The sequence below is a fragment of the Chiroxiphia lanceolata genome, chromosome 13 (genome assembly GCF_009829145.1).
Source record: "Chiroxiphia lanceolata isolate bChiLan1 chromosome 13, bChiLan1.pri, whole genome shotgun sequence".
Classification (NCBI taxonomy): Eukaryota; Metazoa; Chordata; class Aves; order Passeriformes; family Pipridae; genus Chiroxiphia; species Chiroxiphia lanceolata.
The window spans coordinates 10,650,001-10,668,056 of record NC_045649.1 but is presented as its reverse complement, the minus strand read 5'-3'; the positions used below and the strand labels follow the sequence as shown (position 1 = coordinate 10,668,056).

General features: G+C 44.4%; 1 protein-coding gene across 3 annotated transcripts in view; it reads left to right on the top strand.

The window, feature by feature from the left end:
- ZNF423 (zinc finger protein 423) overlaps positions 1–18,056 on the top strand; it is a 227,376-nt gene that overhangs the window by 66,858 nt on the left and 142,462 nt on the right. Inside the window, exons 3-4 of one of the 3 annotated variants that reach the window (XM_032701391.1) lie at positions 242–442; positions 4,376–4,456. In XM_032701391.1, coding sequence (XP_032557282.1) covers positions 242–442; positions 4,376–4,456 — 282 coding nt within the window. Of the gene's footprint in view, positions 1–241; positions 443–4,375; positions 4,457–9,011; positions 9,031–18,056 lie in introns of those variants that run through there. The other 2 variants (XM_032701392.1, XM_032701394.1) reach the window with 2 other exon arrangements.

Here is an 18,056-nt window from a genome sequence, read left to right as displayed (position 1 = left end):
CGCTACACACCCACCAGAGAAGATTAGAAGAGAGTGTTTGCAGGATTCGCACTAAGCAGCAGAGAATACAGTTGAGAATTGTTGCACCACATGGTATAAAAACCACATTAATATAATGAAAGGTGTCGAGAATAATGTGAGAGCGGCTGTAATTAAATGTATCTTAATAAGTGCAACATCCTTCTTAAAGCTCTTATTTTTCAGACCTCTCAAACTTAGAGGATGTTCTTGCTGTTGGCAGGTGGCCTGGGAGGAGAGCTGGAGAGCGAAGCGAAGGACAGCCGGGCCCTGGAAGAGAGGAACAGTGTGACGAGCCAGGAAGAGAGAAATGAGGAAGATGAAGACATGGAGGATGAGTCAATTTACACCTGCGATAACTGTCAGCAGGACTTCGATTCACTGGCAGACCTGACTGAACACAGGGCACACAACTGTCCTGGAGGTAATGTTAAACTAGCTTTACAGTTCTGACAGGTGGTTAGCTGGGTAATTGGACATAGCAACAGCTTGAGGCCTCAAGTGAGATTAAAGAATTAATAATGTAATTTTACAGTTAATGTAATTTTATTGTGGTGCCTTGGGTAGCCTTTGTTCACTCCTTTAATAAAATTAAAATAAAAGCAACAGCTTTCCAATTGGAATCTGTCAGTAATTACGTTAGACAAAAATGTTGTGAGGTTTTTTTAATGCTAAAAGTATCAGGCAGGTTTTTTCCCCCTCTCTCAAAATATAGGAAGATTAAAAAAGTTAAGTGACTGAAGTGTGCAAAACTCCCAGGAAGAAAGGCCTCTGAACCCCATAAAAGTACATGACAATTTCTGAGATTAAAATTCATAGTGCGAGTTTTGTAATCCCACCCTAAAAATACACCGTTCTCCCTAGGTTATTATTACACTGCCTTTTGAATTTTATGGAAGTAAGGATGGCATCAGCCTACGCTGATCTTGATTTTACTTTCTGTAAAGTAAGAACAAGCTCAGAGCACCGGTGTGAACAATTGCAACATATCTTGCTTTTCCACGGCTGCTGTCGCGTGGCCGGCGGTAGCAGCAGGTATTCTGCAGAGCACGCTAAGCCGATTTACGGGGGTAGTAAAAAGCTTTGCAGATTTTACTAAAGATTAAATAAAATCTTAGGAGGGGGAGCAGAGAATATGTTCCTATATATTTAAATCAGAGACTCTCATCCTTCACCTTCCCGGAGTTGAATACTCTGCCATCGCTTTATCCTCCACACTCGTCTAAGATATTTTAGGCAGTTGCTGTTATGGCAGACGGGCAGGTTGAGGCTGCCAGAAGGCAGGAGGGTTAATTTCTCCTCTGGTGCAGCAGTATCCCATCCTCTTTCCCCTGAGTGCGTATTCCTCCTGGCCACTAAATTTGTTTTGTAATTAGTCCATGTTTTCTACTCTCCTTTTTGGGCATAAGTAAAATGATGCTCAGCCAAGAAAAAACACGTGAAATGGAGTGCAGCAAGGGAGGGAGGGTGAGTCAGGTGGGGGCTTTGGCTTGGCCTGACTCCCACCCCAAGAGCATCCTCCGTTGTCTCACTCTGGTTTGCAGAGGAGGGGACCCCCTGCTCTCACTCCCACCTGCTTTCTGGGAGGAAGGACAGAGGGATGTTGGGGCTTTTCCCCAGCCTGCAGTTGGGTAGGGATTGCAGTCTTAAGCCCGCTCCCAGGGCTCCTTGCTCTGCACTCTCATTTAAACCCCACACAGGCTGCAAACTTGAAAGTGCATAAAATTGAAAGGCTACTTCTTGCAAGGTGATTTCTCGGCCAGCTGGCAGCCACGACACTGGCCTGAGACTTCTGCAAATGGCACTCTGCTGCAGGGTAGGAAGCAAGAAAATGCCATTTTCTATTCAGAAAAACCCTTGTTTTCCAAACTGGAAGGTGAGCTGCACAGCCCATGTCCTTTCCAAAGGAGCAGCCGCAGGGACGAGCTGTCCCTGAAGCCATCCCTCGTGGGAAGCAGGACAGGCAGGATCCCAGCAGGGCAGGTGGGTGACTGTGCAGACACAGGGCACGTCCCCAGCAGCTGTCCCTGGGAGCCGCTGCTCCGCCGCTGCTCTGTCTCTGGAGTTGTGCTGGTACAGCTGCTCGTTGTGCTGGGGGGGAGCCCCACCAAAAGAAGGATCTTTTTAGCCCAGGTGTCTGCTTGGGTCTGGCTGACTGTGTGACCCCCCAGGCAGCTGTAATGGCACCACTGGGGGAGTGGAACAGGGCAGAGGGGAGCAGGCGCTGCTGGGGGGGACTCCAGAGGAGGAACATAAGGTTATGACAGGCGACCAGCAGCACTATGAAAAGGAGCAATTTTTTTCCTGAGGCAAATCTGAATTAAAATGTAGCAACCCAGAGATTCTATTCCTGTCAATACAGTCAGTGTTTTCACACTTCAGTTTTTACTTATCCTCAATGTAGTATTCTGCTGATAAGATTAAGAAAGATAAATTATATTTTGGGGGATTTATCAAAATAATTTGTTAGTATTCTCATTGCTGTTTTTGATTGCAGGTAACATAATTTCATCTTCTTTTACTGTCTTCACATGTGCTGGTGATTTACAAAGACATTTTGTTACAAAAAGGCACTGTATCTGGCACTATCTGCATATACATGAAATAAGTGCTAATTATCTCCATGTGAGCATATCCTTGTTCCAGAACAAGAGTGTCTGTTTTCTACTTAGTTTAATCTATGTCCTGAAGTGATTTAAAATAAATAGGAAGGTTGCACTCATATGTTTTGGAATGAGAATGTTTCCATGAAGGCAATCTGGAATAATGCTTGATATTCACGTATCTTACCTTGAGGAAACAACAACCAGTTTGTCTGATAGCCATGAGAATTTTCATGGAAAGCATGTGAAATGCATGTCTTTGTTCAGTTCATCTGAAAAGTCTTGCACCACCTGGGTGAAAATCTAAGATTACATTAGGAAGTGTGGTATGTTTAAAGATTTTACCCCACAAAATGAGCATTCCTTTCGCCTATAATGCCTGCCTGACACAGCTGAGGTTGTAAAGCAGTGCCTGACCTCTTGGTAAACTAGATTTTCATGTCTTAATCTGAAGCAGGGCTTTCAGTCGTGTCTACATGGGTCCAGATCAATACAGGTAATATTTGTAGCGATAATATCACTAGGCTGATAATACAACATAACTAATGACTTCCTTTGGGATACTGAAGTTAGGAAGGTATTGTAGCTCAGGAGTGTTGCAGGATTACAAGAGATCACTCCAAAGAATAGGATAAACCATCTATTTCACTGGAATCCCTTAGAAATTCATTACGGTGCGCTGAAGTTATAATACAGTTTGAACGCAGCTGCTTTGACATGTAAGGAGGTAACAAACAGCCATTTCCCCCCTTGCTTTTTCATGTATTTCAGACTTGTTTCTTTGAGGACAAAACACTGCTGAAATCTAGACATCTCTGGTAGCATAAGTGCGTGGCATTCCTTTTGATGTCAGTGTAGTTGAGATGTTCTCCTTCTGACAGAATTAGGTGCCTTTTATACCTTTTGCTCATGACTGATGTCTGTGATTGCAGGTTGTAGGTTTCCAGTGTCTACAGGGATCTGAAAAGGGTCTAAATGGGGGCAGCTTGTACTGAAAGAACACCACATTTCCTTACTGGCTCATATCTTCCCTTGGCTCCCAGCTTGCCCCCACAAATGAGCTCTCCTGCAGCAGTCCTGGAAATAGTGCCTTAAACAGCTAGAGAGCATCTTGAAAAAATACACTGAGAATAAATAAAAACACCTAGTGTATACACTGGATGTGTTAAGCTTTTAAAATGAATTTAAAACTCACTGCTATCCCATATCCCCTTAGCTAGAGAGAACCAAGTAATTGCATTGGCATCATGTGCAGTCTTTTTTATACATGTTTTTGCATACTGCTGTTACAGTGTAGGTGTTGTAGCATGATGTTATCTTACAGCATTAGTGACAAGAGTAAAGAATTACATGTGGATTTACAACTTACTGTGTCCTACAACCAGCACCAGAGGCTGCATACATCAAGCAACTGTTCTGTGATATATCAATGTCTGGTGGCTGATGCCAAGTGGTTTGTTGTCTGATAAAAAGTGGCTAAAAAGTCACAAGATTTGTCATTTTGCTTGTGTGTTTTAATCCACCTGCATTAGTCTGGGTTTAGCTCCAGTATTTTACTGTGTTATTTTTGCTTCCTCCGCCCCTTTCCTCCCATGGATCAGAATAGCCTCACGTAGGCTTGTTTCTTCAGTTGCTCAAGTGAATGTAGAGTGTTTTAAAGCAAATTAGTGCATCAATGAAGCGGACAGAAGTAGGTTTTGGCGGGGTCTCTGAGCATTTCATGAGGTCCTCTTCTGTTGTTGATAACTTTACAGGTTGTCTGTTTCAAACAGCAGCAGAGCTATATATGGATATTGCCAGCTTGGAAGCAGCTGATTTTTCTAAACTACTCTACGGTAGGAACTAGTTTATAATTAAAGTCTTGCAGTTGCTCCTTTTAAATGCCCTGTAACTTGTACACTAGGCTTACGTTTGAAACGAGGTATTGTAACTGTTTCATGCTAGTGTATAATTTTGCGTTTTCTTATATTTCACCTGCTACAAGAATTATAATTGCCATGCAACCGTATATGCAGGATGCTTATCCAGAAAACCATATACGGTAGCTTGTCAACAAGTGATGATGTCTCATGAATGTTTTTGTCAGATGGCACTTTGTGCTTCCCACTGACAAAGAGAGACATCTTACATACATTTCCAAAATTAGTCCTTCCCCAAAATTGTAATCTTTGGTTGCACCCGATTGGCAAGTCAGAGATTTCCTCTCTTTTTGCTGCTGCTGTTGTTGCATCTTTAAATTAATCAATTACTGATTGTCCTCCACAAAAGAAACTGAAATACAGTTGTGAAAAAGCAGTGTGGAAACTTAATTATACACCTAGTTTATACAGCTGTGTCTCTAATGACCTACTGGCCCTAATTACTGTGTTGTGGCTCAGTCTGAGTGCTCTTGTCCTTGCCAGAATTCTGCTCCTTTCTCTTAACCTGACTAGTGTTTCAAGCTTAAAAAAATAACAAGTTTCCTTTTTTTGTTCTTTTCTATGTTGTCGTGCTGAAATGCAGTTTCCCCACTTTCCAGAGGTCATAGCAGTGTTTTAAAATTGGCACCAGAAAAGCTCAGTAATATCAGAAACTGTAAAAACATGGATTTTCCCTGGAGTCCTCAGTTCTTGCTGTCTAGATCTGAAAATGGGCACCGGGGCAGTGTTTTTATTGTCAATCACTCGGAGGGCTCCAAGCTCAGGCTCCTGTCCTTACTTTGTCCCAGATGTCCCCTCTCCAGCTGTACGGGCAGCACAGGGATCCCAAGGGCTCTTGGGAGGGATCCTGGGCACTTGGCTGCAGTGTCCAGGTGCTGCACATGTCTCCCTGCAGTCAGTATTTGTGCCCATCAGTGCTGAGAGCTCTGAAAGCCCAGATTATTGTAGGGGTTCACTTGGCTGGGTGGTTTGGGTGGTCTGACTGCTGTCACCGCACAGGTGACGCTTGAGTTTACCTGGAGGTTCCCAACCAACCTTTTTCCAGGACTTCTGCTTGCACGTGCCAGAAAACCAGTGTGCTGATAAGGAGCTGTGCTGACTGGCTTTCTCTGCAGGCCCTCAGTGAAATATATATTTATGGTGTAGATCACAAAGCACATCCCCACATCTGAATTCAGATCTGGAGTCAAACAGAAGCACAGTTGCAAATTTAATGTCAGGGTGGGTGTGTGTTACCCTTGCCCATGCAGAGGTTTTGCAGCACATCAGTGTCTGCTGAGGCACCAGCGCTGGCTCTGCCCCCTGGGTGGGGGTTGCTGGCAAAGGTGCTCTAGTGTAGCCTTTCATGTATTGCATACGTTTGACAAAGTCGTGCAAAGTGTTATGCTTCCTAACAGCACTGCTTATCCGGCAGATCGGAGGGTCATCCTGCAGGCAAAGGTAGGTGAGACCCCCGGGCTGCTCTGCTCCAGCGAGGGTGCGCAGCCCCAGCGCAGCCCCAGCCTCAACCCCTTGGCACGGGGAGGCACCGGTGGGGCTGAGCCTCAGCACTTGTCTGTCGGGCTCTCTTGGATTTTGCAGGCGTGCCAAGGCCTGTAGGGATTTGTGGTGGGGGGACACGTGAATTTCAAACAATGCTCGCTCGCCATAAACACCCAGCTCGGGATGCGCTTTGTGACCTCGCGGAGGGTCTCCCCGAGCGGGGCCCGGCCGTGAGCCCACGGCAGATCCGTGGCCGCGCGGGAGCCGGCGTGCGGAGCTGGGCAGTGTGCTCGCTGATAAGAGTGTGCCAGTGCACCGGGCACCATCCCCTGCCAATCGCCATGGCCACCTTTGTGCCGGGTCCCCCCGGGGACGGTGGCAAGGGAGGCAGCACCAGGCACTGCGCGTGCAGATAGGAGCGCTGCCAGCGCGGCTGCGGGCGGCTTGGTTGCATGTTACCAAAACCCCTGGCAGGAGGGAGGCAATGAGCTCTCTCCACCCCTTTCTTAGCCCCCTCGTAGCCAGCAGTCACTGTGGACGGCCCAGCTATGCATTCTGAGGCTGCACAGACATTTCGTAGCAATGATGATGTCTTTCCTCGAGCAGCATATGTTTTTCACACAGGAAGAACGTTTTCCTGTCATTTTTAAACATATGGCCCAGTGAGGAGCTGAGGATGACAAGTTAGCCTGCTTGTATTGGCAAGGGACTGTTTCATTCTTGCTACTTTAATTGAGTTCTTTTATCTGCTTTTATCTAGTTCAAAAAGTAGTCTGCAAAGTAAGCACAGGTATGCCTAGAAATGAATAAAAGAGAAAGTGGGTGCATGTCTTAAATGAGGCCTCTTAAAGGAAACATGTTGTTCTTTGGTGGTCTTGTACAGGTCAGCCCCTGGCTGTCTGCAAAGCCAGTCTCACCTCCTGATACATTGCTGCATCAGAAATGAAGAGATGCACAGAGGCTGAAGCACCCCAAATGCTGTGAAGCAAGAGCCAGTGCTGGGTCCTGGCCAGTGTGAGAGACCTCCTGTGTGAAGGAGGACCTGTGCTTGGGAGCTGGAGCCCACCCAGATCCCCCTGCAGCACCCCAGGCTTCAAGACAGCCCTTCTGTGGCACCAGGGGTGCTGGAGCTCTGCCTCCCCTTCTCTTGCTTCATATTTTTGTTTGCAAAGGGTAATCCATCACCACGTTACGCAGAGAGGGCATTGTGGGAGTCTACATGGGGCAGGCTTGTTTATTGGCATTATAGAAATCTAAGTAAATATTATTTTTTTTTTAAAGAAGAGGGAGGAGTTGCAATTGAAAGGCTCCTTCCCAGGTCGGAGCCTGCCAAGTGCTGCAAGGGCAGCTGTGCCTACAGGAGGAAGGATTCCTGTTGCCATAAGCAGGTCCCAGCATTCAGGGGGTTTTAGACAAAACCCAGTATATGAAACGCGGTTCATAACTGCAGTGAGGGTACTCAGGAGTACAACAGATGCGTGCTTGTTATAAAGTGGCCTTTAATAAAGCCTTAGAGAGTGCAGTGGAGGATGTACTGGGGTTGTCCTGTCTCAGATGGACAAGAGCATAGATTATTTGTGGTTACAATGCTGCTGAAGGGCACGCATTGCCTTCTTGTGGGCTGTTGAGGGAAGAAACTGTTGGCCATACCAACAGCCTTTGCAGATTCAGAGCTGTTGAGATCTTCAGACTGCAGATGTGACCAGTGAACAAGAGGTGCACTCTAAGTGTGCTTTTTTTCCTGATTTCTTGCCCTATCCTTCGCAGACCATTGGGTAAGTAGTCTTCATATAAGGATGGCTGTACTGAGCCAGCCTGATGGTCCCATAGTGCCATTTCTCCAGAACGTTTTTCTAGATGTCAGCAAACTTATCTGGGCACTTTGTGGTGCTTTTTATTTAAATTATTCAGACAGTCTTTTTCCATGAATTTCCCTTTTGAAGTGCCTTTAGCATTTTCTGTGGTGGGGACCCAGAGCTCAATTATGCACCGGGGAAAAGTACCTCCTTTTGTTCACTTTGGTTTTGTCACCACCTGCTTTCATTTGATACTCTCCGGTTCTTCTGGTGGAGGAGAAAGTGAGTGGTTGCTCCTTTTCCCCCTTCTCCACCCACTCATGCCTGAGCAGACTTCTTTTGCTGCTCCCTCCACTGTCTCCAAATCCCTCTTTGCAGTCCATTTACAGATACCTCCTGTACCTTGACCCAGAGTAAGAGACAGGAGCATGGTGAAGCGTGGCTGATGTGGGGTCAGCTATCTCCTCCATCACTCGTGCCAGTAATGTGGTCATGTTTGTGTGTCTGTTCTGGCTCCCGAGCAGCAGGCGAGGGACAGTACTTGTCCTGGTGTGAAGACCTGGCAGACAGAAAGATGGTGTCTGGCCATGTAGGGGAAAAACAATTAAGACTTCAATGTTTATTAAGAAAAAAGCAACCAGCAGTGCATTTCAAGCACTCATCACACAACATAATTTTGCTGTTGGAAGTAGTGGGATTAAACAAGTCTTTCTAATGTTGATTTCTTTGAATTTGTAGAATATAAATGTTTTTTTTTTTAAATCAATTAAAAACGAAGGAAGTATGTGTACAAACATTGTCAAGAATTCCTATCTTCCTTTTTTTTTTTTAAAACAAGCTCTAGAAAAAAATCCCCACAGAAGTTCTGTAGTGCATATTTGAATGCTTTTGTTGTAGCCTCATTAAACTTGGCTTGTCTGCAGATACAGCTGGCATGTTATTAACTGTGCTCCAGGCTTGGGGAAGCCAGAAAGCAGCCTCCACCCCCTGGTGCCGGCTGGCTTTAGGGAAACGCGCCAGCATGGGTTGGTCCTCTTCAGCTGGCTGGCTTTGGGAGCGCTCACTGGAGCATCTCTGCATGGCCTCTGGGTCCGGGAGCCCAGGGCTCAGCCTGCCTCGAGTGCCACCCGAGGGAGGGCTGCGTGGTGTCCCCCGTGCCGGCCGCGCCCCTGCGGCACAGCGGTGCCCTGTGAGCAGGATGGATCCACCAAGGTACGTGTCCTCCCCTGGACAGCCCCAGCCGGGTGCTCTGTTCTCCGTGGGCGTCTCACGCCTTTCTTTACCATGGGCTGGCAAGAAGCAAAGTAGAGACCGTCTGCCAAACAGTTTCTCTGTTCTGAACGAAACTGCGTACTGGACTGAACCAGTCAAATAAATTGAATAAGGGAAATATTTTCCCTGCACCTGCTGGAGAGGCTGTTGCTCTCCAAGCTGGGTTTGCACGTCAGAGGACCTCCACCAGAGGTCTAAGTAGCTTCTGACTTTCTTCAAAGCTTTGGCAGCAAGTATGTATGTTCTGAATGCTGTTTCATTTAAATAATTTTAATAGGTGCTTTTAACAGTAGGGTGAATTTTAAAAATAGATTTCGTTATTTCATATTCAATTGAAAATTGTTGAAAATATACTCAGTAGAAATTTAAGTTAAATTACATGTATTAACTACAGGTAATGTCATTCAAACATCTTGCTTATTATAAGAAGCTTTCATTGTCTTAACTAATGAAAAAATTGATTTAGTGTTTTCAAGGCACTTGGTCTGTTCACGTTAAATACTTCCTAGGGCATTGGAGCACTTTTTAGTCTTTAAACATTTAGACTAGCGAGCTCTTCCTGACACAAGGAATTCTTATTTTTGTCATCATGGAATTAAGAAGTTGTCACTGTAATCTGGCTTAAGTTTTGCCTCCTATTGAAAGGAGTACTCCTTCCTTCCTCCCATCTCGTGCCTTATGCTGGTACAAGGTTTGTGTTGTCTTTGGGAGCTGACATTGCTGACAATTAAAAGAACTGATTTTTAGTCTGTGCAGCTTCCAGATCTGGTGCCCTAAGGAGCTGCACAAGCCTTATGTTGACTTGAGGGGAACAAGAGGTCAGGCTTTCGGGGGATAATTCAAGACCATCCCCCTTAACAGCCTGAGTTATTTTGGATGAAAATTACTGCACCAGTTTGCTTAATGACATGCATGAAATTGGTGGAAGAGCCAAGGTCTTTAATCCAGGTGGATTTTGTTGCTGGTGATGCCTATAACCATGGGGGTGAACTTCCTCTTGAAAGCACCATTTTGTTGGCTTGTGGGTCCATCTCTTCCTTAAGTTTCTTTGAAAATCTTTCTCAGCGTAATGGTGAAAGACTTTGGCTCCTCTTTTTGTTGCTACTCAATTACTGTTAGGCTTGCTGAGGAAGACATAAGGAAAGGCTGAAGAAGCCCATTGCTTTTCCCTTCTCCAGGGAATCCGTTACATTAAACATTTGAATAGATTTTTGAACATAATTCCCAGTCATTTCCTCTACAGTGAACTCAGTTCACTCATGCAGACTTTGTACTTAATGATATCTCTTAAAATAAATGAGATTTGATATAATTTATACTAAATGGTCATTTTAGAAAGCTACAACTACTAATTATTCATTAGAAAATTTGGAAAGACAAAAGTAGAATAAATTCCCTTTATAAACTTGCAGTCTATAGAAATATAAATACACACACCTGTGTTTATTTTCTTTGAGCAACAATGAATGCCAGTAATTAAATGCTTAAACTGGACTCCAAGAGTAGTTTAAGCAGGTTTGAAGTACATTGTTCAATATGCATTGACCAGCCACAGCAACCAACCAATCCAAAACCAGCCAAAAATTCAAGTGCATCTAGGACAGTTATTTAACATTTATGGTAGTACTCAGTTTGTGGTTTGTCTCTGCATCATATGAGGTTGTGCTTTTGTGACTTCTGGCTGTGTGCTTGGGGTGACTGCTCTCTGCCCTCCCCTCTCCCCATTGCCTGTGTCCCTGTGGTCCCTCCTCAGAGGCTTTTTCCTTGCTCCTTTCTGGACTGCCACCATTCTACATCTTGCTCTCAGCACTCCTCTCCCCGACACTGTGCTGGCATTTGCCCTTTCCCGGCCCCGCATGTAACCGAGTCACTTCACAGTTTATACATTTAAGTTACACCTTACTGTGTTACTGGTTTCTCCTTTACTCTCAGCTGCAGTTGCTCTCTTGACCATTGTCCCAGAGCTGGCTCCTCCTTGGAGCTCTGTACACATGCAGAGCCTTCCTTGAGCCATCCCATGGGGACCAGCAATGGCAGATCTCCTCGGAGTGCCATGAAAAATCAGGCTGCTCCCTGTGCTGTCTTGGAAGGCAATCTCAGCTAGGTTCAGATGAACTAAAGACATGTCAAATCTTTGTTCAAAAACCTAGCAAATTATTTAATTTGCATTCAGACCGCATTCAGATCCAACCTGGATAGCTGCTTGATCTCACCTTACAGCCCTTCTCTGTTCCTTCCTCTCTTACAGACACTTGTCATGGTTTGTTTTACAAGAGCTGTTTCACGTAGGAATTGAATTCCAAGGTGTTTTAATGCCATCAGGTGTAACTGGGTTTGATTTTGACCAGAACCTCTGGTACATATAAATAAAGCAGACAGTACTCCTTGCTTTTTATGGAGGATAAACTGTCATCTTCAGGAGGCAGTCACAATGCTGTTGCACTCCTCACACAAATAAGACAAATTCAACCCAAAATTTAACACAAAAGGAAATGAAAGTGAGTAGGATTTTCTTGTTTCACCTTAAATGAGAGAATACTGAGTTTTCCTTTTGCCAGAAAACTGGAAATGGGAGGGAAGATGCTTTCTCTCAATAATTAGGTATGCATATACATATCTGTGACATACAAAATACCTCATTTTCTGTTAATGAGTTTGGTTTTTGAAGACCTGACTGGCTAAGATTGTATTGAAAATAACATCATTACTTTGGGGGAGCATCAGTCTTAATTAAAAGAGAAATGAGGAGAGCCAGTCCTTACAGCAAGTTGGGGAGAGTGATTTTTTGCGAGTGGTACTGGAGTTGGGAAAAGTGCAATCTGAGTTAGCAAAACTATCTGCTTTTCCAGGGGCTGCCACAGCAACTGGTCGTGCATGTCCAGATCACCGAGTGACAGGCGGGAGAGCTTGGCCACTCCAAGAAGGGAGGAGAGGGAGGGAGGGAAGGAGGATGGGGAGAAAAAACAATTTGTGAACTTGCCCCTTTTGAGATAGCAACTGCTCCTCTGCCGTGCCCAGGATCATTGCCGAACAGCCGGCAGCTGCATCCCACTCTTCTTTTGCTGTCAGCAAATGTCACTGCACAAACCTCAGTAGTTTCAAGGAGCCACTATTTGTACAGAGGGAATAGAGGAAACTCATGGATAGAACTGTTGTGGTGTGTGGGCTGCTCTGGATTTTACTCTGTGGAAAGAAGATCTCCACAACTGTTTTAAATTAAGCTATCCTTGGTAATTCTGGTGGTATGGAGCCCAACCAAAACTTCAGGGAAAAAAATAAGTTGCTCTGTTAAAGCAGACATGAAAAAAAATGAAGGGCTTAACTTTTGTCCTGAGGGTGATAAAACAGCACCACACAGCTGAAAATCAATCTGACCTTCACCCACGTGATGCTGTTGTCTCAGTCTGTCTTTCATTTCCTTTGGTTGAGTGAAGGCCATGGCATTCAGTAGGGAGAAAAGCCAGAGGGAGGTGCGGAGAATCCTGTTTTCTCTGGAAAGGCTTCGTTGCTTGCATAAGTTGACTCTATAAAGTGAGTTGCTGTAAAACTTTAAATTATTTTATTAAATTAAAAAAATAAAATCCTCCTTCTTTTAATAGCCAGCAATCACATTAAGGTAGAGAAGATATGTGCTGTAAGAAATGAAGTGTTTGTGATATAAAACATTCTGTTTTAATTAACCCTAGAATTAGTTGGTATTTTGAAATGAAGGCTTCATGTAGCAACAGGAAACCTGCACATTCATTTAAAAACCAGAAATTTGAACCCAAAGCGGAGAAAAAAGGACAATTATTTTTTTCTAGAGATATTTTAACATTGTGTTGCAGGCTTTGCAGAAACAAAGAGAAGGTACCCAGATACACAGATATTTACATAAATAAATCAACAATTAGGGCTTGTGTATAAGGAATATTACTGATTTTCAAAACAGAGGTACAATTTCAACTGGTAAACTACTAATTTTGCACAACATCCTGTAGCAAGTGGTTCCCACCTCATTTTCTTGAAGACAGAGAGTTAACCAAATGAATGGGTAAAATTCGGTGCAGAATTTTAATTCTATTAAACAACAGAATCAAGAAAGGGGAAAACTACATGCATAAGCACATCTTGATATTCTTTTTGACATCCTGAAAGCAATTAAAAGTGCAATTCATAGCTCTTCTTTGAATCCCCTTCTTCCATTCTTTTTGAATTTAAATATGACCCAGAGCCAAGAAGTTGCCAGCTATTTCTCTTGGAGAAAAGTAAATTTTCTGCACAGGCTTTACAAAACTAAGACTGTTTAACGTTCTGCCTACCCTAAAATGCATTTTTCCTGATTCATCTCATCACATGCAGATAATGTCCTTTCATGTCAGAGTCATAAACTACTCTGTTGCTTTATATTTTTGTTCTATAGATCCCCTAGTTACTGTAGCATGGAGAGAGGGAGGGCTACCTGTTGTTTTCTTTGTTCAACATTTATTGCCTGTTTTAGGAAGAAATGTCATCTTCTTGTTAAAAAGATAAAGGCAGAGATTGTATGTAGCTGCAGAGATTAATCTCTGCTTCATAAAGGTTAAGAATGAAACAATTTGTTCATTAATCTGTTCGGGATGATGGAGATTAATTTGTGACTGTAGCTTTTTATTTAAGTGTGGTTTGTCTGACATACTGACCATCGTGGACACTTTTACATGGTATTAAAAAACCCAAAATGGCAAATATAAAAGATGTTGGGACCTTTTCCTGGCGAGCTCTGTTACTCAGGTCTCCATGCGATATGCCAAAATGCTATTTGCATAAATATAGACTTTAATAAGTTATCATTCTGATTAACGTCATTAACTGCTTAACTACTGTAGAAATTGGCTTCCAAAGTTGCTTGATGGTAGCTGTTGCTCTCCACGTCATTCCATTTGCTGTCTCACTGGGGATAATGGTATGCAAGGGAAAGCAAGAAGGTCAAGGATCTTTTTGTTTAGTCTCTTTGCACATTAAAAGTTCTATTATGTGTTTGTATTGCATGTGGTTTCCAGTCTGTTGGCTACAGTGCTTTCAAAATCCATTGATGATGAGTTTGTGAGGCTAAATATATCTTGTGGGTTATGACTACCAAGCTATCACTTTGTGTAGCAGTCAGGGCCAATATTTAACAAGTGTTTTTCAGAATGAGGAATTTTGAAACCGAGTCAAATGATCTTACAAAGGGGTTAACAGAAATGCTAATACAGAAGATGACAGCAAATGCTTGGTCTTTGCTGACAGTGGGGGTGTTTGGAGCTATGCTGTGCTGTTTGTGAGGAAGTGGCTCTCAGGTTGGGGTTTTTATGGGTTTTTCTGGGGGTGGGGGAGCGCTGTGGTATTGTTGGGAATGACAGAGCTGCCACAAAGCTGAATGGGGTGAAAAAAGAAGTGGTGTCCTCTCCAGCAATCCCTTTCTGTGCCCCCAGCAAGGCGTAGGTGCAGCGTGCTGTGGTGGGGGCGTGCGGGGGACCCCATGCGGGCTCACCCCACGGCTTCCCACCGCCCACAGCTGCCCTGTTGTCTGTCCCCCCGCAGGAGCCGAGCCTCCATCCGTCCCCCCGCGGCTGGCAGGGCCATCGGGCTCCGCTGAGACCTCGCCGCTGCTTCTTGCCCGACATTTAAGGGAATGCAAAGCCAGACTGCAGGATGCAGCCACGTCCTAAGGGCTGGCACAGCCGCCTTGCTTGTTTTCACTCTCTAGCTAGTAGACTGACCTTTTAAAAAAACAGTTTCAGCTGCTGTGAAACACTGACAATAGCTTTAATAGATTTCATTTTGGAATTAAATAGCTCTGGTTACATTTCGATAATGTAAACTATCAGCCATGAGCATGTTTTAGCTGATTGTTTCAGGCTGTGTACAAACTCAGGCAGACGTCACTGCCTCCTTACCCGGCGTTAGCGCAAGATGCTCATTTTCTTTAAAAATGAAAGCAGAGATTTAATTTTTTTTTTTTTAAGCAATTTGTGTTCTGGCTGCATGAGTACCTTCACACCTGTCAAGTGAATCCAGTGTGCTTGTTCCCGAGGGCAACCTGACAGTTGGGAAATTCTGCCTCAGCCCAGACCGGTCCCCTTTGAAGCATCTTTGGTATTTTGAGTTGAAATGGAGTTACACCATCACACATCATCCTTTGCATTATTCTGTTCTGCTCCAGTATATCCTGCTTTTATAAATTTTAGTTCAAATCCTGCTCTCGGGCTGCTTCAGGAGTGTTGCAGTTATCTGTAAGCTGTCTTGTGTTTTTTCACTGTGGGGCTGGTAAGCTCAAAAACATCTGCAGGCAGGGTCAGTCCAGCTTGTTAGTCTTTAGAGGATATTTACAAAGTTTCATAAGGCTTGGACCCATACCCACACCCATCCTAGATGCAGTGTCTACAGATTTATCCCCAAGAGCCTCTTACAAGCTTTGTTTGCATTACTATCTAGAGCTATCCCACTGCAGAAATCCTCAGGAGAGAGAAGTGGTCAAGAGTACTTAGAAACATCTGTTAAAAATTCAGACAAACACTGCACTGTCACTAGAAGCAGTTGGGACGGGACAAATGAAATTTACCATGTGGTGCAGCAAAAAGGGGCATTTTGTTTCTTCCTTCACTTTTCCTTAAAAATTCATAGTTTGGTCAGTAGATCCAGGAAAATGCCCGAGCGGAGCACACTTGGAGCAAATAGCTGCTTGTTAACCGACGTCACAAACTAACTCCAGAGCCAAGCCTTGCAGTCTTGCAGGAGCGCTGTTTCCCGAGTGCTCGCATTTGGTTCATCACACGCTTTCTACTTGTTTCAAGAAACCCTGCATCAACTGTGCAGACCCAGAAAGTCGTGACATTAGGAGACAAAGTGACTTCAACATGACTTTTCCATTGCTTGCCATACTTAAGCAAAAGGGAAGAAAAAGTTGCAGCAACAAATCTACCGGATGAACTCTCCAACCGGTTGCTGTTTTGTGTGTGGCTACACAGTGGATTCAGTGAGTACTTGATAAATATTGGCATTTGTCCTTGATGATGTGTCATGAAGTTATAGGCCATTTGGCAGGGAAAGCAAGTTTTCTTATGTGTGAGGCCGGACTTGCGATGATGTTGTGTTCTCCACTGAGGAAGTTCAGCTGAGCCCCCCCACCTGACCCCATTCCCCACAAAGCACGCTCATCTCCCTTTCCCATCCTCTGCCTACCAGCAGGACAAGAAGCAGAATGAGCTGTGTGGTTTGGCCGGGTGGCACATGCCTGCTGATTGCCTTGGACATGCCCAAGAGCAGGGATAAGTGCTGCCTCTGCTCTTAGCCTTTCTCTCAGCAGAGACATGAACTGGGGTCTCTGCCCTACCCAATCAAAGGGAGGTTCACCGATCTTAGAGAAACTCAATTTCTATCCGAGAAACTCAATTTCTCTCATAGCTCTCTATCCCCAGTCCGGTGTGATTCAAAAGTTAATAGGAAGGAACAAACAGTTAAGACATATGACAGGCAATATGATGACATAAACCTTGTTTTGTTAGGATGCCAGGCTGAAAAAATGAACACAAAGCTCCTGAGAATAAATGAGTCACTTCAGATTGAGACTTGATGGACAATGTTGGCTTTGTTATCACTCTGCAGGTAGTGAGAGGATAGGGTTAGGGAGAATTTCCAGAAAAGTAGGGGAGTTGTTATTAGAAGGGTAAAGCTTCCAGTGCCACGGATCCCCTGTAGTGGACCCTGCATTACCCTGGTCCCTCCTCCTTTTAGGAGCCTTTTGAGGAAAAGTCTTCTGTGACAGAAACATCTTTCAGGTCTTTTAATCTGTGAGCTGCCAGGTGAAAGAATAGGGCTAGGGAACAAAAGACGCTCAGATACTGCAGACAAGCTTTTGTAGGATCTGCCACGTCAGCTGTCTCTTATAAGGTCTGCTGTATTTTCTGTTGATGGTGCTCTTCCCCTGAGGATTTTCCCACACCTGGGAATGCCTGCCATAACCCGCACTGATGTTTTCCTCAATGCCTTTCATTTCTGCGTACAGATGGATCTGGGATATCACACACTGTCCTTGTCCTTATTCTGTTCTGCTCCTTGGCAGTCACAGCTTTCCTGGCTGGGAGCTTTCATGCCACCTCCCTCTCAGCCTTTTTCAGGAGGGGCTTTGCAATTATTTATGAGCTAGCTTGTCCTGTTTTCTGAATTTTCAGTGTCTGCAGAAGAGGAAAGCTAAGTATACGTTCTCTGGTTTTACATGGAATAGAAAACTTGAACTAAATGTTGGTGATCTGTGTTAGCAAGGTATTAGATTTTTTAGGGTGTTGGGAACCCTCCCTTTAAATCAATAGGTTTTGGGTGGAAAACATCCTAGTAGCCTGTAACTACCTCTTGCCTTTGAAGTGTTTGGAGGCCCTGGAGGGGCAGGCAGCCAGCTCACTTGCATGCTTGTCAAGGGGAGGCTGGCTGTCCTGCTTATCCTGTATTCCCACTCACCATCCTCAAGTGGGTTTTCTCTCTCCCTCCTCTTGTCACATGTCAGCACAAGACGCATCCTGTGATTTACCTCATTCACCTTCCACTTGTGTTCTGAGGCTTGAGGATTTCCAAAATACAACGTGGTAAGCAGCAAAACTATAATGATTTGGGTCTCATAGCACCTCTGGAGCCATCTTTAGATTCTTTGATGAAATAAATGTCTATTCAAGCTGAAGAGCAGCATTTTCTCATTTTGCTGCTGCAGTAGGTGGAAGGAGTGACTAACTCTTCCTTTAGAAGTAGAAAAGTGGATAGGCTTGTCTGCTGCCCAGTTGGACGATGCACGCACTTATTCACCCCATCCTCCACCACATCGCTGTTTTGGTTGCCTGCATGCATATGTGAGAGGGAATTATAGGTCTCCCAGCTATTTTCCCTTCCAAAGATAATTCAAATACAGAGTCTCTTCTAAGGAGAGATGCATACCGCCTTCAAAACATATATATACACAGAAGTAGAAATTTTTT